This window comes from Coregonus clupeaformis, unplaced genomic scaffold (genome assembly GCF_020615455.1).
Source record: "Coregonus clupeaformis isolate EN_2021a unplaced genomic scaffold, ASM2061545v1 scaf1155, whole genome shotgun sequence".
NCBI lineage: Eukaryota > Metazoa > Chordata > Actinopteri > Salmoniformes > Salmonidae > Coregonus > Coregonus clupeaformis.
This window is the reverse complement of record NW_025534609.1, coordinates 90,001-108,617: the sequence shown is the minus strand read 5'-3', so window position 1 is coordinate 108,617 and position 18,617 is coordinate 90,001. Positions and strand designations below refer to the sequence as shown.

The window sequence follows — 18,617 nt, the reverse complement described above, 5'->3', positions numbered from 1 at the left end:
AAAGTAGTGCACTATGTAGGGAATAGGGTGTCATTTAGGACAGGAGACATGGAGACAGGAGACCCAGAGAGACTGAACATAGAGACAACTGGTCCTAGCATACAGCCATGATCCTCTGGGTGAGAGAACAGGAGACATGGAGACAGGAGACCCAGAGAGACTGAACATAGAGACAACTGGTCCTAGCATACAGCCATGATCCTCTGGGTGAGAGAACAGGAGACATGGAGACAGGAGACCCAGAGAGACTGAACATAGAGACAACTGGTCCTAGCATACAGCCATGATCCTCTGGGTGAGAGAACAGGAGACATGGAGACAGGAGACCCAGAGAGAGCTGAACATAGAGACAACTGGTCCTAGCATACAGCCATGATCCTCTGGGTGAGAGAACAGGAGACATGGAGACAGGAGACCCAGAGAGACTGAACATAGAGACAACTGGTCCTAGGAAACAGCCATGATCCTCTGGGTGAGAGAACAGGAGACATGGAGACAGGAGACCCAGAGAGACTGAACATAGAGACAACTGGTCCTAGGAAACAGCCATGATCCTCTGGGTGAGAGAACAGGAGACATGGAGACAGGAGACCCAGAGAGACTGAACATAGAGACAACTGGTCCTAGCATACAGCCATGATCCTAGGTCTGTTGTTATGGCTCTGTTCCATATCATCTATATGTTCTGTTGTTATGGTTACTGATCTCAGGTTTGTGTGTTCTGTTATGGTTACTGATCTCAGGTTTGTGTGTTCTGTTATGGTTACTGATAACAGGTTTGTGTGTTCTGTTATGGTTACTGATAGCAGATCTGTGTGTTCTGTTGTTTTGGTTACTGATCACAGTTGTTATGGTTACTGATCACGTGTTTTAGTTGCAAAACTGTTTGGCTAATTATTACACCCCAGGTCAGTTTTCAGGGCCCGGTATCCCAAAAGCATCTTAAGGCTAAGTTCATCTTTAAAACCTTTCGTAGGAGCGTCGTTTACCAAAACCATCATCATTATTAACGTTGCACTTGAAAACGCTTGTTTATTTACCAAACGCCAGCTAAGTGCGTCGTTAGATGTTTTTTTGCTAAAAATAAAATCAAGATGTTTATCTGCCTGACTGTGACCGCCGAAAACTTCAGAACGAAGTTGACTACAAATACAAATTTGCCCAATGTCTTTTGAAATTGTTACAAACATGCGAAGGATAAAATGATGCTTCAAATGAAAAACGGAGCTATGACTGCATTAAATGATACCCACAGTACAGGCTAGGCCTACATAGGCCTGTATCATTTCATGTTCAATAAATTAAGTTATATTTTGTTAACTTTGGGCTACTGTCTGTCATTTCTGCCTCAATATATTTCATCAATATATTTCATGGTGTAACAACATGTGCATTAGAATGAGCCAGATCTAGGATAGTGCATTATTATAGGGTAAGCATTAGAATTAGCCAGATCTAGGATAGTTCATTATTATAGGGTAAGCATTAGAATTAGCCAGATCTAGGATAGTTCATTATTATAGGGTAAGCATTAGAATTAGCCAGATCTAGGATAGTGCATTATTATAGGGTAAGCATTAGAATATGCCGCCTCAATATTTGCAGCCATCGGTGATAAAACAGATGTGGCCAAATAATATTGGCACCCCTCGTACTTTTCTGAAATAATTCCTGCCAATCTGTCGCCCAGGTGACGCCGTATCCGTCACATCCGGTGTGAAGTTTGGAACACGGCGGGAAAAGAAACAGGAAGGAAGGTCTGTGAGGCGCCGCTGTCGCTTTGGGGATCAACTACTTTTAACTGCTCGTTATATGACATCTAACGGTGTCGCTCTCATGTAAAAACAGTATTGTATTTTATTACAATACAACATTTTCTTTAATTATCGATTCTGTCACGTGTTATAACTGTATTTTCAACTAGGTACGCTAACGTTAACTAACTAGCCACGCTCGCTTTGATACGTTTTGGAGCTAGCAAGCGTATCAATCAACTGTTGTTAGTTAGTTAGCTAGTTAGCTAGGTAGGTAGTTAGGTAGGTAGTTAGGTATGCTAACGTTTGGTTAAATCACAGACCGTAGAAAGTGCATGTGTTTTCTCTGGTCAAAGTGCTGGTTGGGGTTGTGTCATGGCTGAGGTAGTTGGTTAGATATTGAATATGATTAACTAGCCTCTGTGCCCTTCATTAATTAGCTAGTTATCTCCACCAGTCAGAATTGAAAGTATTTTTCTTCTTTTCCTAACTAGCTAACTTTAGCTAGTTGGCTACAGATCATCGAAGTGTCATGTTATTCTAGTTAACGTTAGTTGGACAGAATCAGAATCAACTTTATTACATTTTACATTTACGTCATTTAGCAGACGCTCTTATCCAGAGAGACTTACAAATTGGTGCATTCACCTTATCCACCAAGTACATTTTATAGTGGAGGATACACAATGCAGTGTGTGGATATGTAGATATATTTTGCAGGTGTTTGGTTTGGAGACATGAATCCAGAAGACGTGGTGATCATTCTCAGTGATGATGATGATGATGATGATGATGTGTCCATCAACGACTCAGTCTACATTGTCGAAGACATCCAGAACAACGGTAAGACGTCAGCAAAAACAACAGTGTGTAAGGGAGAGGAAACTCCGAAACCTCTCTGTGAACTTAGTCCAGCGCTTTCTACATGGTCAGTTCAATGCAGCCGCAGCAAGGCTGACGGGCTTCATTCTAATACGGAGGAAATACATTCCTTTATTTAGAAAATCACTAACAGGCCGATTGACTTGAGTCTCTTTCAACTTCCGAGGTCCTATCAAATATAATTTATAAGTCATTGAGTGATTTGAGCAGAAGTCTGAGTTGTGCTTAGAATAATCAACTGCAAACATGACGTGCTTGTCTGAGCTCTGAATCAGTCTGTAAACTGAATGTTATATTGATGAAGGCAATAGGATAGCAACTGTGGGTAGGTCTGCTTAATGTGTGTATATAATGTGTGTGTATAATGTGCTAATTCTATAGCCAACACTGCAGCAGTGTGTGTGTGTATATACACAGTGTACAAAACATTAGGAACACCTGCTCTTTTAGGGGGTAGAACAGCATTAATACTGCAGATAGATTGTAGCTTCCATTCATGTAATTGTCTGCATCATTTCCAGAGATATTAGGAAGGTGTTCCTAATGTTTTGTGTTCTCTCTATCCACCACTGTGTTCTCTCTATCCACCACTGTGTTCTCTCTATCCACCACTGTGTTCTCTCTATCCACCACTGTGTTCTCTCTATCCACCACCACTGTGTTCTCTCTATCCACCACCACTGTGTTCTCTCTATCCACCACTGTGTTCTCTCTATCCACCACCACTGTGTTCTCTCTATCCACCACCACTGTGTTCTCTCCATCCACCACCACTGTGTTCTCTCTATCCACCACCACTGTGTTCTCTCTATCCACCACCACTGTGTTCTCTCTATCCACCACCACTGTGTTCTCTCTATCCACCACCACTGTGTTCTCTCTATCCACCACCACTGTGTTCTCTCTATCCACCACCACTGTGTTCTCTCTATCCACCACCACTGTGTTCTCTCTATCCACCACCACTGTGTTCTCTCTATCCACCACCACCACTGTGTTCTCTCTATCCACCACCACCACTGTGTTCTCTCTATCCACCACCACCACTGTGTTCTCTCTATCCACCACCACCACTGTGTTCTCTCTATCCACCACCACTGTGTTCTCTCTATCCACCACCACCACTGTGTTCTCTCTATCCACCACCACCACTGTGTTCTCTCTATCCACACCACCACTGTGTTCTCTCTATCCACCACCACTGTGTTCTCTCTATCCACCACCACTGTGTTCTCTCTATCCACCACCACTGTGTTCTCTCTATCCACCACCACCACTGTGTTCTCTACCCACCATCACCACTGTGTTCTCTCTATCCACCATCACCACTGTGTTCTCTCTATCCACCACTGTGTTCTCTCTATCCACCACTGTGTTCTCTCTATCCACCACTGTGTTCTCTCTATCCACCACCACTGTGTTCTCTCTATCCACCACCACTGTGTTCTCTCTATCCACCACCACTGTGTTCTCTCTATCCACCATCACCACTGTGTTCTCTCTATCCACCACCACCACTGTGTTCTCTCTATCCACCACTGTGTTCTCTCTATCCACCACTTTGTTCTCTCTATCCACCACCACCACTGTGTTCTCTCTATCCACCACTGTGTTCTCTCTATCCACCACTGTGTTCTCTCTATCCACCACCACCACTGTGTTCTCTCTATCCACCACCACCACTGTGTTCTCTCTATCCACCACCACTGTGTTCTCTCTATCCACCACCACCACTGTGTTCTCTCTATCCACCACCACCACTGTGTTCTCTCTATCCACCACCACCACCTGTGTTCTCTCTATCCACCACCACCACTGTTTCTCTACCACCACCACCACTGTGTTCTCTCTATCCACCACCACCACTGTGTTCTCTCTATCCACCACCACCACTGTGTTCTCTCTATCCACCACCACCACTGTGTTCTCTCTATCCACCACCACTGTGTTCTCTCTATCCACCACCACTGTGTTCTCTCTATCCACCACCACCACTGTGTTCTCTCTATCCACCACCACTGTGTTCTCTCTATCCACCACCACCACCACTGTGTTCTCTCTATCCACCACCACCACTGTGTTCTCTCTATCCACCACCACCACTGTGTTCTCTCTATCCACCACCACCACTGTGTTCTCTCTATCCACCACTGTGTTCTCTCTCTCCACCACTTTGTTCTCTCTATCCACCATCACCACTGTGTTCTCTCTATCCACCACTGTGTTCTCTCTATCCACCACCACCACTGTGTTCTCTCTATCCACCACCACCACTGTGTTCTCTCTATCCACCACCACTGTGTTCTCTCTATCCACCACCACTGTGTTCTCTCTATCCACCACCACTGTGTTCTCTCTATCCACCACCACTGTGTTCTCTCTATCCACCACCACTGTGTTCTCTCTATCCACCACCACTGTGTTCTCTCTATCCACCACCACTGTGTTCTCTCTATCCACCACCACTGTGTTCTCTCTATCCACCACCACTGTGTTCTCTCTATCCACCACCACTGTGTTCTCTCTATCCACCACCACCTGTGTTCTCTCTATCCACCACCACTGTGTTCTCTCTATCCACCACCACCACTGTGTTCTCTCTATCCACCACTGTGTTCTCTCTATCCACCACCACTGTGTTCTCTCTATCCACCACCACTGTGTTCTCTCTATCCACCACCACTGTGTTCTCTCTATCCACCACCACTGTGTTCTCTCTATCCACCACCACCACTGTGTTCTCTCTATCCACCACCACTGTGTTCTCTCTATCCACCACCACTGTGTTCTCTCTATCCACCACCACTGTGTTCTCTCTATCCACCACCACCACTGTGTTCTCTCTATCCACCACCACCACTGTGTTCTCTCTATCCACCACCACCACTGTGTTCTCTCTATCCACCACCACTGTGTTCTCTCTATCCACCACCACTGTGTTCTCTCTATCCACCACCACTGTGTTCTCTCTATCCACCACCACTGTGTTCTCTCTATCCACCACCACTGTGTTCTCTCTATCCACCACCACCACTGTGTTCTCTCTATCCACCACCACTGTGTTCTCTCTATCCACCACCACTGTGTTCTCTATCCACCACCACTGTGTTCTCTCTATCCACCACCACTGTGTTCTCTCTATCCACCACCACCACTGTGTTCTCTCTATCCACCACCACCACTGTGTTCTCTCTATCCACCACCACCACTGTGTTCTCTCTATCCACCACCACTGTGTTCTCTCTATCCACCACCACTGTGTTCTCTCTATCCACCACCACTGTGTTCTCTCTATCCACCACCACCACTGTGTTCTCTCTATCCACCACCACCACTGTGTTCTCTCTATCCACCACCACCACTGTGTTCTCTCTATCCACCACCACCACTGTGTTCTCTCTATCCACCACCACTGTGTTCTCTCTATCCACCACCACCACCACTGTGTTCTCTCTATCCACCACCACCACTGTGTTCTCTATCCACCACCACTGTGTTCTCTCTATCCACCACCACTGTGTTCTCTCTATCCACCACTGTGTTCTCTCTATCCACCACCACCACTGTGTTCTCTCTATCCACCACCACTGTGTTCTCTCTATCCACCACCACTGTGTTCTCTCTATCCACCACCACTGTGTTCTCTCTATCCACCACCACTGTGTTCTCTCTATCCACCACCACTGTGTTCTCTCTATCCACCACCACTGTGTTCTCTCTATCCACCACCACTGTGTTCTCTCTATCCACCACCACTGTGTTCTCTCTATCCACCACCCTGTGTTCTCTCTATCCACCACCTGTGTTCTCTCTATCCACCACCACTGTGTTCTCTCTATCCACCACCTGTGTTCTCTCTATCCACCACCACTGTGTTCTCTCTATCCACCACTGTGTTCTCTCTATCCACCACTGTGTTCTCTCTATCCACCACTGTGTTCTCTCTATCCACCACTGTGTTCTCTCTATCCGCCACTGTGTTCTCTCTATCCGCCACTGTGTTCTCTCTATCCGCCACTGTGTTCTCTCTATCCGCCACTGTGTTCTCTCTATCCGCCACTGTGTTCTCTCTATCCGCCACTGTGTTCTCTCTATCCGCCACTGTGTTCTCTCTATCCGCCACTGTGTTCTCTCTATCCGCCACTGTGTTCTCTCTATCCACCACTGTGTTCTCTCTATCCACCACTGTGTTCTCTCTATCCACCACCACCACTGTGTTCTCTCTATCCACCACTGTGTTCTCTCCAGCCACCACCACAGCAGCAGTAGATCAGCCCATCTGCAGCAGATCACGTGATCCTGGAGGAGACGAGGACCTGGTCATCACCTTCTGTCGGAGAGGAGAGGTGCTGCCTCACGCACGCTATGACTGTCCCACACACACCTTCACGTGAGTCACACACTTCCCCTTTCTAACATCAGTGTGTTACTGATTACAGTTATCACTCCTCCTGATTACAGTTATCACTCCTCCTGATTAGTTATCACTCCTCCTGATTACAGTTATCACTCCTCCTGATTACAGTTATCACTCCTCCCGATTACAGTTATCACTCCTCCCGATTACAGTTATCACTCCTCCCGATTACAGTTATCACTCCTCCCGGTAACAGTTATCACTCCTCCCGGTAACAGTTATCACTCCTCCCGATTACAGTTATCACTCTTCCCGATTACAGTTATCACTCCTCCCGATTACAGTTATCACTCCTCCCGATTACAGTCATCACTCCTCCCGGTAACAGTTATCACTCCTCCCGGTAACAGTTATCACTCCTCCCGATTACAGTTATCACTCCTCCCGATTACAGTTATCACTCCTCCCGATTACAGTTATCACTCCTCCCGATTACAGTTATCACTCCTCCCGATTACAGTTATCACTCCTCCCGATTACAGTCATCACTCCTCCCGATTACAGTCATCACTCCTCCTGGTACTTAGGGTTAATTAACATCAGTGTGTCTCCTCTCCTCCAGACTAACAGACAGTGATGTAGGAGGACCAGTAGAATCCAACCAGCTCTTCTGTCACCAGTGCTTCTGTTACGTCTGTGACAAGGTCGCCTCGGAGGTGAGTGTGTGTGTGTGAGAGAGACGTGAAGGTGTGTGTGTGTGTGTGTGTGTGTGTGTGTGTGTGTGTGGATTGAGAGAATCATTTAAGAGAATCATCAGAAACGCATTTGTTACGTTTGTGGTGGTGTTGATTACAATCGGCTAACCAAGAGCTGTGGTGTTGATTGCAATTGGCTAACCAAGAGCTGTGGTGTTGATTGCAATCGGCTAACCAAGAGCTGTGGTGGTGATTGCAATCGGCTAACCAAGAGCTGTGGTGGTGATTGCAATCGGCTAACCAAGAGCTGTGGTGGTGATTGCAATCGGCTAACCAAGAGCTGTGGTGTGGTGGTGATTGCAATCGGCTAACCAAGAGCTGTGGTGTTGATAACAATCGGCTAACCAAGAGCTGTGGTGTTGATTACAATCGGCTAACCAAGAGCTGTGGTGCGGTGTTGATTGCAATTGGCTAACCAAGAGCTGTGGTGTTGATTGCAATTGGCTAACCAAGAGCTGTGGTGGTGATTGCAATCGGCTAACCAAGAGCTGTGGTGGTGATTGCAATCGGCTAACCAAGAGCTGTGGTGGTGATTGCAATCGGCTAACCAAGAGCTGTGGTGGTGATTGCAATCGGCTAACCAAGAGCTGTGGTGGTGATTGCAATCGGCTAACCAAGAGCTGTGGTGGTGATTACAATCGGCTAACCAAGAGCTGTGGTGTTGATTGCAATTGGCTAACCAAGAGCTGTGGTGTTGATTGCAATCGGCTAACCAAGAGCTGTGGTGGTGATTGCAATCTGTGGTGGTGATTGCAATCGGCTAACCAAGAGCTGTGGTGGTGATTGCAATCGGCTAACCAAGAGCTGTGGTGTTGATTGCAATCGGCTAACCAAGAGCTGTGGTGTGGTGTTGATTACAATCGGCTAACCAAGAGCTGTGGTGTTGATTACAATCGGATAACCAAGAGCTGTGGTGTGGTGTTGATTACAATCGGCTAACCAAGAGCTGTGGTGTGGTGTTGATTACAATCGGCTAACCAAGAGCTGTGGTGTGGTGTTGATTACAATCGGCTAACCAAGAGCTGTGGTGTTGATTACAATCGGCTAACCAAGAGCTGTGGTGGTGATTGCAATCGGCTAACCAAGAGCTGTGGTGTGGTGTTGATTACAATCGGCTAACCAAGAGCTGTGGTGTTGATTGCAATCGGCTAACCAAGATCTGTGGTGTTGATTACAATCGGCTAACCAAGAGCTGTGGTGGTGATTGCAATCGGCTAACCAAGAGCTGTGGTGTTGATTGCAATCGGCTAACCAAGAGCTGTGGTGTGGTGTTGATTACAATCGGCTAATCAAGAGCTGTGGTGTTGATTGCAATCGGCTAACCAAGAGCTGCGGTGTTGATTACAATCGGCTAACCAAGAGCTGTGGTGTTGATTACAATCGGATAACCAAGAGCTGTGGTGTGGTGTTGATTACAATCGGCTAACCAAGAGCTGTGGTGTGGTGTTGATTACAATCGGCTAACCAAGAGCTGTGGTGTGGTGTTGATTACAATCGGCTAACCAAGAGCTGTGGTGTTGATTACAATCGGCTAACCAAGAGCTGTGGTGGTGATTGCAATCGGCTAACCAAGAGCTGTGGTGTTGATTGCAATCGGCTAACCAAGAGCTGTGGTGTGGTGTTGATTGCAATCGGCTAACCAAGAGCTGTGGTGTTGATTGCAATCGGCTAACCAAGAGCTGTGGTGTTGATTGCAATCGGCTAACCAAGAGCTGTGGTGGTGATTGCAATCGGCTAACCAAGAGCTGTGGTGGTGATTGCAATCGGCTAACCAAGAGCTGTGGTGGTGATTGCAATCGGCTAACCAAGAGCTGTGGTGTGGTGTTGATTGCAATCGGCTAACCAAGAGCTGTGGTGTGGTGTTGATTACAATCGGCTAACCAAGAGCTGTGGTGTTGATTGCAATCGGCTAACCAAGATCTGTGGTGTTGATTACAATCGGCTAACCAAGAGCTGTGGTGGTGATTGCAATCGGCTAACCAAGAGCTGTGGTGGTGATTGCAATCGGCTAACCAAGAGCTGTGGTGTTGATTGCAATCGGCTAACCAAGAGCTGTGGTGTGGTGTTGATTGCAATCGGCTAACCAAGAGCTGCGGTGGTGATTGCAATCGGCTAACCAAGAGCTGTGGTGTTGATTGCAATCGGCTAACCAAGAGCTGTGGTGTTGATTGCAATCGGCTAACCAAGAGCTGTGGTGGTGATTGCAATCGGCTAACCAAGAGATGTGGTGGTGATTGCAATCGGCTAACCAAGAGCTGTGGTGGTGATTGCAATCGGCTAACCAAGAGCTGTGGTGTGTGTTGATTGCAATCGGCTAACCAAGAGCTGTGGTGTTGATTACAATCGGCTAACCAAGAGCTGTGGTGTTGATTGCAATCGGCTAACCAAGAGCTGTGGTGTTGATTACAATCGGCTAACCAAGAGCTGTGGTGGTGATTGCAATCGGCTAACCAAGAGCTGTGGTGTTGATTGCAATCGGCTAACCAAGAGCTGTGGTGTTGATTACAATCGGCTAACCAACAGCTGTGGTGTTGATTACAATCGGATAACCAAGAGCTGTGGTGTGGTGTTGATTACAATCGGCTAACCAAGAGCTGTGGTGTGGTGTTGATTACAATCGGCTAACCAAGAGCTGTGGTGTGGTGTTGATTACAATCGGCTAACCAAGAGCTGTGGTGTTGATTGCAATCGGCTAACCAAGAGCTGTGGTGGTGATTGCAATCGGCTAACCAAGAGCTGTGGTGTGGTGTTGATTACAATTGGCTAACCAAGAGGTGTGGTGTTGATTACAATTGGCTAACCAAGAGCTGTGGTGTGGTGTTGATTACAATCGGCTAACCAACAGCTGTGGTGGTGATTGCAATCGGCTAACCAAGAGCTGTGGTGTGGTGTTGATAACAATCGGCTAACCAAGAGCTGTGGTGTTGATTACAATCGGCTAACCAAGAGCTGGGGTGTGGTGTTGATTGCAATCGGCTAACCAAGAGCTGTGGTGTGGTGTTGATTACAATTGGCTAACCAAGAGCTGTGGTGTTGATTACAATCGGCTAACCAAGAGCTGTGGTGTGGTGTTGATTGCAATCGGCTAACCAAGAGCTGTGGTGTGGTGTTGATTGCAATCGGCTAACCAAGAGCTGTGGTGGTGAATGCAATCGGCTAACCAAGAGCTGTGGTGTGGTGTTGATAACAATCGGCTAACCAAGAGCTGTGGTGGTGAATGCAATCGGCTAACCAAGAGCTGTGGTGGTGAATGCAATCGGCTAACCAAGAGCTGTGGTGTGGTGTTGATTGCAATCGGCTAACCAAGAGCTGTGGTGGTGATTGCAATCAGCACCACACCACAGCTCTTGGTTAGCCGATTGTAATCCACACCACAGCTCTTGGTTAGCCAATTGTAATCAACACCACAAGAGCTGTGGTGTGGATTACAATCGGCTAACCAAGAGCTGTGGTGTGGTGTTGATTGCAATCGGCTAACCAAGAGCTGTGGTGGTGATTGCAATCAGCTAACCAAGAGCTGTGGTGTTGATTGCAATCGGCTAACCAAGAGCTGTGGTGGTGATTGCAATCGGCTAACCAAGAGCTGTGGTGTGGTGTTGATAACAATCGGCTAACCAAGAGCTGTGGTGTTGATTACAATCGGCTAACCAAGAGCTGGGGTGTGGTGTTGATTGCAATCGGCTAACCAAGAGCTGTGGTGTGGTGTTGATTACAATTGGCTAACCAAGAGCTGTGGTGTGGTGTTGATTACAATTGGCTAACCAAGAGCTGTGGTGTGGTTGATTACAATCGGCTAACCAAGAGCTGTGGTGTGGTGTTGATTGCAATCGGCTAACCAAGAGCTGTGGTGTTGATTACAATCGGATAACCAAGAGCTGTGGTGTGGTTTTGATTACAATCGGCTAACCAAGAGCTGTGGTGTGGTGTTGATTACAATCGGCTAACCAAGAGCTGTGGTGTGGTGTTGATTACAATCGGCTAACCAAGAGCTGTGGTGTTGATTGCAATCGGCTAACCAAGAGCTGTGGTGTGGTGTTGATTACAATTGGCTAACCAAGAGCTGTGGTGTGGTGTTGATTACAATCGGCTAACCAAGAGCTGTGGTGTGGTGTTGATTACAATCGGCTAACCAAGAGCTGTGGTGTGGTGTTGATTGCAATCGGCTAACCAAGAGCTGTGGTGTTGATTGCAATCGGCTAACCAAGAGCTGTGGTGTTGATTGCAATCGGCTAACCAAGAGCTTTGGTGTTGATTGCAATCGGCTAACCAAGAGCTGTGGTGTGGTGTTGATAACAATCGGCTAACCAAGAGCTGTGGTGTTGATTACAATCGGCTAACCAAGAGCTGGGGTGTGGTGTTGATTGCAATCGGCTAACCAAGAGCTGTGGTGTGGTGGTGATTACAATCGGCTAACCAAGAGCTGCGGTGGTGATTGCAATCGGCTAACCAAGAGCTGCGGTGTGGTGGTGATTGCAATCGGCTAACCAAGAGCTGCGGTGTGGTGGTGATTACAATCGGCTAACCAAGAGCTGTGGTGGTGATTACAATCGGCTAACCAAGAGCTGTGGTGGTGATTACAATCGGCTAACCAATAGCTTTTCATTCCTCTGTGTCTGTGTGTGTGTTGTATTTGTGTGTGTGTGTGTGTGTGTGTGTGTGGTGTGTGTGTAGTGTTCTGTGTGGAGTGCGTCAGGAGTCTGCCACTGTAACGCCCATAAGAAGAGTGTGTTCTGGAGCAGCAAGCGAGACAAGGTGGTTCTGGGATACCTTCAGGTCAGTTTAACCCTTAACCTTCAGGTCAGTTTAACCCTTAACCTTCAGGTCAGTTTAACCCTTAACCTTCAGGTCAGTTTAACCCTTAACCTTCAGGTCAGTTTAACCCTTAACCTTCAGGTCAGTTTAACCCTTAACCTCCAGGTCAGTTTAACCCTTAACCTTCAGGTCAGTTTAACCCTTAACCTTCAGGTCAGTTTAACCCTTAACCTTCAGGTCAGTTTAACCCTTAACCTCCAGGTCAGTTTAACCCTTAACCTTCAGGTCAGTTTAACCCTTAACCTTCAGGTCAGTTTAACCCTTAACCTTCAGGTCAGTTTAACCCTTAACCTTCAGGTCAGTTTAACCCCTTAACCTCCAGGTCAGTTTAACCCTTAACCTTCAGGTCAGTTTAACCCTTAACCTCCAGGTCAGTTTAACCCTTAACCTCCAGGTCAGTTTAACCCTTAACCTCCAGGTCAGTTTAACCCTTAACCTCCAGGTCAGTTTAACCCTTAACCTTCAGGTCAGTTTAACCCTTAACCTCCAGGTCAGTTTAACCCTTAACCTTCAGGTCAGTTTAACCCTTAACCTTCAGGTCAGTTTAACCCTTAACCTTCAGGTCAGTTTAACCCTTAACCTTCAGGTCAGTTTAACCCTTAACCTTCAGGTCAGTTTAACCCTTAACCTTCAGGTCAGTTTAACCCTTAACCTTCAGGTCAGTTTAACCCTTAACCTTCAGGTCAGTTTAACCCTTAACCTTCAGGTCAGTTTAACCCTTAACCTTCAGGTCAGTTTAACCCTTAACCTTCAGGTCAGTTTAACCCTTAACCTTCAGGTCAGTTTAACCCCTTAACCTTCAGGTCAGTTTAACCCTTAACCTTCAGGTCAGTTTAACCCTTAACCTTCAGGTCAGTTTAACCCTTAACCTTCAGGTCAGTTTAACCCCTTAACCTTCAGGTCAGTTTAACCCTTAACCTCCAGGTCAGTTTAACCCTTAACCTCCAGGTCAGTTTAACCCTTAACCTTCAGGTCAGTTTAACCCTTTAACCTTCAAGTTAGTTAACCCTTAACCTTCAGGTCAGTTTAACCCTTTAAATACACTATGAATGTGTCCCGAATGGCCCCCCGATTCCTTAAATAGGTGAGTGCTTTTGACCAGAGCCCTTTGGGAGCAGGGTGCCGTTGCGGAATCAGGCTCCATCTCTATTTTGTAGTTTATCTGTTCACCTTCTGGGTAAATGCATTTTCAATAAAGTTTAATTTGCAGATGTTTAACTTCAACCTGCTGGAGATCGACAACGACCTCCGACTGGCAGGTACACACACACTGAGACAAACGCACACACTCACATCCAGATACACACACACACACACACTGAGACAAACGCACACACTCACATCCAGATACACACACACACAATGTCCACCAGTGGAGGCTGGTGAGGGGAGGACGGCTCATAATAATGGCTGGAACGGAGCCAGTGGAATGGCATCACCATGGAAACCATGTGTCTGATGTATTGGACACCGTTCCTCTGATTCCGCTCCAGCCTTTACCACCAGCCTTGCCTCCCTAATTAAGGAGTCACCAACCTCCTGTGGTCTATACCCCACGTTACCACTGTAACTCTGTCTATACCAGTGGAGGCTACTGTACCTGATGTATTGGACACCGTTCCTCTGATTCCGCTCCAGCCTTTACCACCAGCCTTGCCTCCCTAATTAAGGAGTCACCAACCTCCTGTGGTCTATACCCCACGTTACCACTGTAACTCTGTCTATACCAGTGGAGGCTACTGTACCTGATGTATTGGACACCGTTCCTCTGATTCCGCTCCAGCCTTTACCACCAGCCTTGCCTCCCTAATTAAGGAGTCACCAACCTCCTGTGGTCTATACCCCACGTTACCACTGTAACTCTGTCTATACCAGTGGAGGCTACTGTACCTGATGTATTGGACACCGTTCCTCTGATTCCGCTCCAGCCTTTACCACCAGCCTTGCCTCCCTAATTAAGGAGTCACCAACCTCCTGTGGTCTATACCCCACGTTACCACTGTAACTCTGTCTATACCAGTGGAGGCTACTGTACCTGATGTATTGGACACCGTTCCTCTGATTCCGCTCCAGCCTTTACCACCAGCCTTGCCTCCCTAATTAAGGAGTCACCAACCTCCTGTGGTCTATACCCCACGTTACCACTGTAACTCTGTCTATACCAGTGGAGGCTACTGTACCTGATGTATTGGACACCGTTCCTCTGATTCCGCTCCAGCCTTTACCACCAGCCTTGCCTCCCCTAATTAAGGAGTCACCAACCTCCTGTGGTCTATACCCCCACGTTACCACTGTAACTCTGTCTATACCAGTGGAGGCTACTGTACCTGATGTATTGGACACCGTTCCTCTGATTCCGCTCCAGCCTTTACCACCAGCCTTGCCTCCCTAATTAAGGAGTCACCAACCTCCTGTGGTCTATACCCCACGTTACCACTGTAACTCTGTCTATACCAGTGGAGGCTACTGTACCTGATGTATTGGACACCGTTCCTCTGATTCCGCTCCAGCCTTTACCACCAGCCTTGCCTCCCTAATTAAGGAGTCACCAACCTCCTGTGGTCTATACCCCACGTTACCACTGTAACTCTGTCTATACCAGTGGAGGCTACTGTACCTGATGTATTGGACACCGTTCCTCTGATTCCGCTCCAGCCTTTACCACCAGCCTTGCCTCCCTAATTAAGGAGTCACCAACCTCCTGTGGTCTATACCCCACGTTACCACTGTAACTCTGTCTATACCAGTGGAGGCTACTGTACCTGATGTATTGGACACCGTTCCTCTGATTCCGCTCCAGCCTTTACCACCAGCCTTGCCTCCCCTAATTAAGGAGTCACCAACCTCCTGTGGTCTATACCCCACGTTACCACTGTAACTCTGTCTATACCAGTGGAGGCTACTGTACCTGATGTATTGGACACCGTTCCTCTGATTCCGCTCCAGCCTTTACCACCAGCCTTGCCTCCCTAATTAAGGAGTCACCAACCTCCTGTGGTCTATACCCCACGTTACCACTGTAACTCTGTCTATACCAGTGGAGGCTACTGTACCTGATGTATTGGACACACGTTCCTCTGATTCCGCTCCAGCCTTTACCGCCAGCCTTGCCTCCCCTAATTAAGGAGTCACCAACCTCCTGTGGTCTATACCCCACGTTACCACTGTAACTCTGTCTATACCAGTGGAGGCTACTGTACCTGATGTATTGGACACCGTTCCTCTGATTCCGCTCCAGCCTTTACCACCAGCCTTGCCTCCCTAATTAAGGAGTCACCAACCTCCTGTGGTCTATACCCCACGTTACCACTGTAACTCTGTCTATACCAGTGGAGGCTACTGTACCTGATGTATTGGACACCGTTCCTCTGATTCCGCTCCAGCCTTTACCACCAGCCTTGCCTCCCTAATTAAGGGAGTCACCAACCTCCTGTGGTCTATACCCCACGTTACCACTGTAACTCTGTCTATACCAGTGGAGGCTACTGTACCTGATGTATTGGACACCGTTCCTCTGATTCCGCTCCAGCCTTTACCACCAGCCTTGCCTCCCTAATTAAGGAGTCACCAACCTCCTGTGGTCTATACCCCACGTTACCACTGTAACTCTGTCTATACCAGTGGAGGCTACTGTACCTGATGTATTGGACACCGTTCCTCTGATTCCGCTCCAGCCTTTACCACCAGCCTTGCCTCCCTAATTAAGGAGTCACCAACCTCCTGTGGTCTATACCCCACGTTACCACTGTAACTCTGTCTATACCAGTGGAGGCTACTGTACCTGATGTATTGGACACCGTTCCTCTGATTCCCGCTCCAGCCTTTACCACCAGCCTTGCCTCCCTAATTAAGGAGTCACCAACCTCCTGTGGTCTATACCCCACGTTACCACTGTAACTCTGTCTATACCAGTGGAGGCTACTGTACCTGATGTATTGGACACCGTTCCTCTGATTCCGCTCCAGCCTTTACCACCAGCCTTGCCTCCCTAATTAAGGAGTCACCAACCTCCTGTGGTCTATACCCCACGTTACCACTGTAACTCTGTCTATACCAGTGGAGGCTACTGTACCTGATGTATTGGACACCGTTCCTCTGATTCCGCTCCAGCCTTTACCACCAGCCTTGCCTCCCTAATTAAGGAGTCACCAACCTCCTGTGGTCTATACCCCACGTTACCACTGTAACTCTGTCTATACCAGTGGAGGCTACTGTACCTGATGTATTGGACACCGTTCCTCTGATTCCGCTCCAGCCTTTACCACCAGCCTTGCCTCCCTAATTAAGGAGTCACCAACCTCCTGTGGTCTATACCCCACGTTACCACTGTAACTCTGTCTATACCAGTGGAGGCTACTGTACCTGATGTATTGGACACCGTTCCTCTGATTCCGCTCCAGCCTTTACCACCAGCCTTGCCTCCCTAATTAAGGAGTCACCAACCTCCTGTGGTCTATACCCCACGTTACCACTGTAACTCTGTCTATACCAGTGGAGGCTACTGTACCTGATGTATTGGACACCGTTCCTCTGATTCCGCTCCAGCCTTTACCACCAGCCTTGCCTCCCTAATTAAGGAGTCACCAACCTCCTGTGGTCTATACCCCACGTTACCACTGTAACTCTGTCTATACCAGTGGAGGCTACTGTACCTGATGTATTGGACACCGTTCCTCTGATTCCGCTCCAGCCTTTACCACCAGCCTTGCCTCCCTAATTAAGGAGTCACCAACCTCCTGTGGTCTATACCCCACGTTACCACTGTAACTCTGTCTATACCAGTGGAGGCTACTGTACCTGATGTATTGGACACCGTTCCTCTCGATTCCGCTCCAGCCTTTACCACCAGCCTTGCCTCCCTAATTAAGGAGTCACCAACCTCCTGTGGTCTATACCCCCACGTTACCACTGTAACTCTGTCTATACCAGTGGAGGCTACTGTACCTGATGTATTGGACACCGTTCCTCTGATTCCGCTCCAGCCTTTACCACCAGCCTTGCCTCCCTAATTAAGGAGTCACCAACCTCCTGTGGTCTATACCCCACGTTACCACTGTAACTCTGTCTATACCAGTGGAGGCTACTGTACCTGATGTATTGGACACCGTTCCTCTGATTCCGCTCCAGCCTTTACCACCAGCCTTGCCTCCCTAATTAAGGAGTCACCAACCTCCTGTGGTCTATACCCCACGTTACCACTGTAACTCTGTCTATACCAGTGGAGGCTACTGTACCTGATGTATTGGACACCGTTCCTCTGATTCCGCTCCAGCCTTTACCACCAGCCTTGCCTCCCTAATTAAGGAGTCACCAACCTCCTGTGGTCTATACCCCACGTTACCACTGTAACTCTGTCTATACCAGTGGAGGCTACTGTACCTGATGTATTGGACACCGTTCCTCTGATTCCGCTCCAGCCTTTACCACCAGCCTTGCCTCCCTATTAAGGAGTCACCAACCTCCTGTGGTCTATACCCCCACGTTACCACTGTAACTCTGTCTATACCAGTGGAGGCTACTGTACCTGATGTATTGGACACCGTTCCTCTGATTCCGCTCCAGCCTTTACCACCAGCCTTGCCTCCCCTAATTAAGGAGTCACCAACCTCCTGTGGTCTATACCCCCACGTTACCACTGTAACTCTGTCTATACCAGTGGAGGCTACTGTACCTGATGTATTGGACACCGTTCCTCTGATTCCGCTCCAGCCTTTACCACCAGCCTTGCCTCCCTAATTAAGGAGTCACCAACCTCCTGTGGTCTATACCCCACGTTACCACTGTAACTCTGTCTATACCAGTGGAGGCTACTGTACCTGATGTATTGGACACCGTTCCTCTGATTCCGCTCCAGCCTTTACCACCAGCCTTGCCTCCCCTAATTAAGGAGTCACCAACCTCCTGTGGTCTATACCCCACGTTACCACTGTAACTCTGTCTATACCAGTGGAGGCTACTGTACCTGATGTATTGGACACCGTTCCTCTGATTCCGCTCCAGCCTTTACCACCAGCCTTGCCTCCCTAATTAAGGAGTCACCAACCTCCTGTGGTCTAT

The 18,617-nt window shown here is 47.9% G+C and overlaps 1 protein-coding gene across 1 annotated transcript in view; it reads left to right on the top strand.

The window, feature by feature from the left end:
• Positions 1-1,948: 1,948 nt before the first annotated feature.
• The window catches only part of LOC121557561, a gene marked incomplete at its 3' end in the record, with an annotated part of 52,254 nt that continues 35,585 nt past the window's right edge, over positions 1,949-18,617 (top strand). Inside the window, exons 1-5 of the mRNA XM_045217630.1 lie at positions 1,949-2,597; positions 6,885-7,026; positions 7,616-7,709; positions 12,420-12,521; positions 13,771-13,819. Of these exons, the coding sequence (XP_045073565.1) occupies positions 2,492-2,597; positions 6,885-7,026; positions 7,616-7,709; positions 12,420-12,521; positions 13,771-13,819 (493 nt within the window). The remainder of the gene's footprint in view (positions 2,598-6,884; positions 7,027-7,615; positions 7,710-12,419; positions 12,522-13,770; positions 13,820-18,617) is intronic.